Source organism: Epithele typhae (assembly GCF_022376455.1).
Source record: "Epithele typhae strain CBS 203.58 chromosome Unknown BXZ73scaffold_727, whole genome shotgun sequence".
Taxonomy (NCBI): domain Eukaryota; kingdom Fungi; phylum Basidiomycota; class Agaricomycetes; order Polyporales; family Epitheliaceae; genus Epithele; species Epithele typhae.
In genome coordinates, this window is record NW_025954918.1 from 1 (window position 1) to 5,191 (window position 5,191).

Consider the following 5,191-nt stretch of genomic DNA (forward strand, 5'->3'; position numbering starts at 1 on the left):
ATATGGGGGCCGCCTGCACTCCCTCCTGCTTCACCCATCCACGCTGCCCCCGTCCTCGACCCTCTCGTTCGCGTCGCCCACGTGATTCGCACGCGTCGTTCGCCTGTGCGTCTCCCACCTCCTGCGCGCCGCTCACCTGCGTCTGCACGTCGCCCACCTGCACGCTGCCCGCATCCGCTCTCCTTCGCCTCCGCGCCGTCCGCCTCTGCCTCGCACACCTCTGTGCTACCCTCCATCTGTATTGCCTACCTTCACGTCACCCACCTTCGCGTCACCCACCATCTTGTCCGCCTCATTCCGGCCCTCTGCGTCCTCTCGCGAGCCCTGGGTCCCCCGCGTTTATGTTGCCCACATACCCTCCTCCTCTTGGTCCTCCATCTCGTGTCGCCCACCTCTGCCTCCGTATCGCCCTCCTCCACCACGTTGCGTCCCTGGGCATCGCACTCTGCCTCCTCCGCCTCATCACGGCCCTCCGGAGTATGTGTCGCCCTCTACCTTGCCCTCCTCTGCTCTGGCGCGGGTCCTGCTCTGCGCGCACGTCCGACTCGCGCGGGCTCGGCACGGCGTCCTCTCCTCACCCTCTGCCTCCACCTCGCTCTCCTTCGTCTTGCCCTCCACTGCTCTTGCGCGCGTTCCGCTCATTTGCGTGAGCACGTGCCACCCGCGGGCGGCGCGGGCGGAGCACCGCGTCCCACTGCCCCGCTGCCCTATCCTGGCCCTCTGTCTCGCCCCCTCCAAGTCGCCCTCCTCCAGTCTTGCACGCCATTTGGCAAGCACATTGTGCTCTACCTCCTGTGGTCAGCTGCCTTGCCTCCTATTTTGTCTCGGCCCTCCGCTTCCACCTGCTCCGCTGTCGCCACTACGTAGTAGTGTTCGCTTGTCGATCGCCCCTCGTCTCATTCCTTCTACTGTTACCACTAATAAATGTATTTTCGTTGCCAATCCTACGCTTGCATCGCGCAGGAACATCAGAGAGTTCGCATAAATCCCTTTCTCTGGGCGCCCAGCGACCGAGCTGGAAATATTCTGGAAGAGCCGGTCTTCCGTCTTGGGAGGAGGCGCCCAAGACCGGCTCTTCCAGCGGCTCAGCCATCAGTCCATTCTGGCTGCTGGCGTCAAGTAGGCTCGATCATCCAGCCGTTCTCGTTGTGACCTCCTCTAACGGCTGGTCAGACTCGTAGGGGAGCCTCGCAGGAGACCCATAAAAGGCAATCACGTGATGTGCATGCCCTCCTCTCGCTTCACTCCCCCGCCCAAACGGGCTTGTTGGGGCACGCCGCCCTCCCCAAGCCCCACGCGCGAGCTCGCGCGCGATCCCAGGGTGTGCGCGAGTGCGTGGCTAGTCGCACGGAGTGTCGCGCGGAGTGTCGCGCCGCTCCTGCAGACCCAATGCTCGCCTCGCTCTCCTGGGCGATGTTCGTCCTGATTCCGACACAACCTCACAAGCGTCCTCTGGTGTGCACAAGTATGGCCTTGAGATATACCACCCATTCTGTCAGTGACGGTTCTCGTCCAATGTACATGCAGCACCGGCTACTATCCCAGCTTCACCGTCTTCCTTTTCCCTCATCAACTCGGATGTCTATGTACAAATATTCCTCATAAATCGACACACTACGATCTCCTATGCTGCGTTTTGAGCCGTCACGTACTGCAGCGCGACGAGTCGGGCGTCCATGTTCCATCCCTGGCGGTGGGCCGCCAGGGAACTCTGCTCCCCGCACATCTGCCCGACGTTTACATCCTACACCCGCGCCGGGGGCGCAGTCCATGTCTGTCCGTAGAGCACCTAGATCATTTTACATCGCACCTTAACAGAATTAATACCACACTTTCAGTCATTTCAGTGTTCTATTGCCGCACTAGTACTGCAGCCTGAGGGACCCGTCAGTGAGGCGAGCATTAGGTTTGCAGGAGCGGCGCGACACTCCGCGCGACACTCCGCGCGACTAGCCACGCACTCGCGCACACCCTGGGATCGCGCGCGAGCTCGCGCGTGGGGCTTGGGGAGGGCGGCGTGCCCCAACAAGCCCGTTTGGGCGGGGGAGTGAAGCGAGAGGAGGGCATGCACATCACGTGACTGCCTTTTATGGGTCTCCTGCGAGGCTCCCCTACGAGTTTGACCAGCCGTCAGAGGAGGTCACAACGAGAACGGCTGGATGATCGAGCCTAGGCGTCAAGCTCTCCCCTCGTGGGAGGCTCGTTCTGAGCCGATTTTCCCATCCCGGCTGACAGCCAAATGACCCGGCTGGCGCAGCCAGCCGAGCCGAGCCGAGCTATCGCAACACTAACCTGACGTAGTCGTGTTTGCGCCGGTACTACCTTACTCATACGCACATCCGCGACAATTCTTGCGAACATGGCCGCTACACCAAGCGAGTGGCTGTCAGACGAGGAACTCGTCGTGCGGGGATGCTGGGGCTAGACAGCGTATGCTCTCTGTTTACACTGTCTATGCACAGCCTATCCTGCGGAACTGGCTGGTTGATAATTACCTTTCCAGACCAGGCAAGACAATAGATTTCGCCCGGGATATCCTCCGTTTACATCACTTCCAGGGATAGCTCAGGCTTCGGGTCGGAGTTCGGACTTATCCTGGGGTCGTGAGATCTCATATGCACACCTGGATAACTCCCGGCTCGGCAATCTATCCATGATCATAACCCGAGTGTGCAAGAAAGGAGTTCACGCAGTGGCAATATGTCATGCAATGTGCGCGATAGAACGCGCACATGGCTAGCATCTCCATCGTTTGTCCACATGCATGGTGTGATATGCGCGACTGCGTGTCTCATGCGTACGTATGCTTGGCGACAAGGTGTCATACAATGTCCGCGATAGATCACACACATCCGCGTACGATTTCGTTGTGTTCTAATGTCCGCGATAGATCGCGAATATTTGTACCATGACTTGTTACGTTCCAATGTCGACGATCATTCGCGCACATCGAGTACCAGCGGACCTTTCTTTGTATCTTTCCGGATGTGTGCGAGATGTTACTCAGACGTGAAGCTGTACCATTCAGGACAGGCACTTGAAAAGGAATAATAACAAGTCGATATTGAGAGATGATGAACAACGTATTACGGATATGTGGTGGATCGGTGATCGGTATTGTTTTTGCTTTCCTAGCACTTCTAATGGCGCTCTACTTGATTTAATTCTCCTGTAGTGCCTTTGTTTGGTGTGTATTCACACTTTCCCTTCACCGATCGCGAAGCCCCATGCGTGATCGGGGCTTTGCTTGCACACAGAAAAGCAGATGATACGTTCTGTCATCGTGAATTCTTTCTGCGCACATTGACGTCATGTGTTGGTGTATTTCTGTCCCTGATATAGACCAGGCTGTAGAGTCCAGTGTACGAAATCTTCAAGGTCTCAGTCCTTCGCACTGAATTTGCGTCGCCGCGACAGTACTTGCTCGCCCTCAACATCCAGCACTTCGGTACCTGCAACACGATCGGGTTCAGGGTAGTGCACGATGGCACTCATGGCCCTCGCGTGCGCTGGCTCGCGTTCGGCGCGTGGCACCGACGCCCGCCGCGGTGCCTCCACCGCGACCGTTCATGGACACGCGCGCGGGTGCGGCGGCGGAAAGGACCCGCAATTCACGGCTGTAGAGGAGACGTGGCGCGCGGACCGCGAGGTGCACGGGCGCGAGCTCGAGCGTACGAGCGGGCCTGGCGCAGATTCCACCCTCACCGCGTTGCGCCCGCGACGTGTGTGCATGCAGCTCGTCCGTCCGCACCCGCCCATCGGAGCATGATGGAAAGGGTGCCGCGACAAGCGCGGCAACGCTTGTATGAATTACATAGTATGCAACAAGAACGCCGTACGTAGCGTATCTACTCGTCGTCTTCCTCGTTGTTGTTGTTGTTGTTGTTGTTGTTGTTGTTGTTGCTGTCCTGCTCACCCTCTCCCTGCTCGCTGTCGTCCTGCTCGTTGTCCTTCTGCTTGTGTTTTCCTACCCAAAGGCGCAGCGAGACGAGACTGGAAGCGTGCGCCTTGGCTTTGCTGGATGCGACGCTGAGCGCTGCGCTGAACACACCCGCCGCTTCCTCGAGTCGGGTTAAAGCGGCGGCCTTCTCAACGGAGGTGGCCTCGACGATGTTGAGGATGTCGTACAACTCTGGCCACGGGAGGTCGTCGCCGGCGGGGTGAGCGTGACGGAGGGCGTCGAGGATCTCCTCGTTAGTCCCAGGCTCGTCGTCGTCGAGGGCGTCGGCCAAGATCGCGGCGGCCTTCCCGGACGTCCTGGCGACTTTCCGCCTCGGCAGAGCATCACCGCTGGAGTCGTGTTTGCGCTTCCGGGGCGCCGAGGGACCGGGGACGGGGACGGGGACGGGCGCGGGGACGGGCGCGGTGGCGGCGGCAGCGGCGGATGGGCGCGTGAGGGAGGGACCAGGGAGGGGGGCGGCGGTGTGCGAGGACTTCCGCGCACGGGACGGAGCAGAGGCCTCGTCGGCAGGTGGAGCGAGGACGGTGATGCCGATACGGATCTTGCGCCACGACTTGACGACGTCGCGGGTGCGCCAGCCGTGCCCGAGCCCTCATCAGACCCGTTCGTCCAGTACGTCTTCACGCCGGCGAAGACGAGTTTCCTCTTCTTGTCAAAGAGGACCTTGGCGGCCCAGTCGCGGGCCTGCTGCCGATCCCACTTGGCGTACGCCGGGTAGGCTTCGCCCTCGCGGAAAGGAGGGGCGGCGTCGGGGGCGAGGCTCGGGTTGGCTTCGTAGTCCGCCTTGGCGAGCCAGACGAGAACGTACTCGATCGCGGCCTGAGCGACGATCTGCACGTTCACCGGCAGGTCTTCGAGGACGAAGATGGTGCGGCCTGTGAATCAGCCGACGAAGCCGGCCTTGGGCACTGTGCGCCGCGATGTGCTCAGCGAGGGAGAGGGGGAGGTGGAAATGCAGGAGATTGAAATGACGACTCACCGATGAAAGCGCCATCGGCGCGGATTCCGTAAAGCGTGCACGGATCGGTGCCCTTTCTGCACCTCTTGCAGGGTCCGATACCGTTTCCCGGGCACTTGTGTTTCCCGGACTGGCATTTGTCGCACTGTAAAGGGTCAGCGATGAGATGGGGGGGCGGGAGTGGTGTGGACTTACCCGGGACTGCAGCACCCAGCGGACAGGGCCGCAGGGGGGCGCGGGGTTAGCGTTGAGCGTCTTCTTGAGGCCCTGGG

At 60.5% G+C, this 5,191-nt stretch overlaps 1 protein-coding gene across 1 annotated transcript; it reads right to left on the reverse strand.

The window, feature by feature from the left end:
- Positions 1-3,848: 3,848 nt before the first annotated feature.
- Positions 3,849-5,186, reverse strand: BXZ73DRAFT_86015 (uncharacterized protein; the record flags this gene model as incomplete). Its single annotated transcript, XM_048024048.1, has 4 exons — positions 3,849-4,460; positions 4,499-4,836; positions 4,941-5,064; positions 5,115-5,186. Coding segments are annotated over 4 exons (1,146 nt in total), but the record flags the coding sequence as incomplete, so codon positions are not given.
- Between the last annotated feature and the right edge of the window lie 5 nt (positions 5,187-5,191).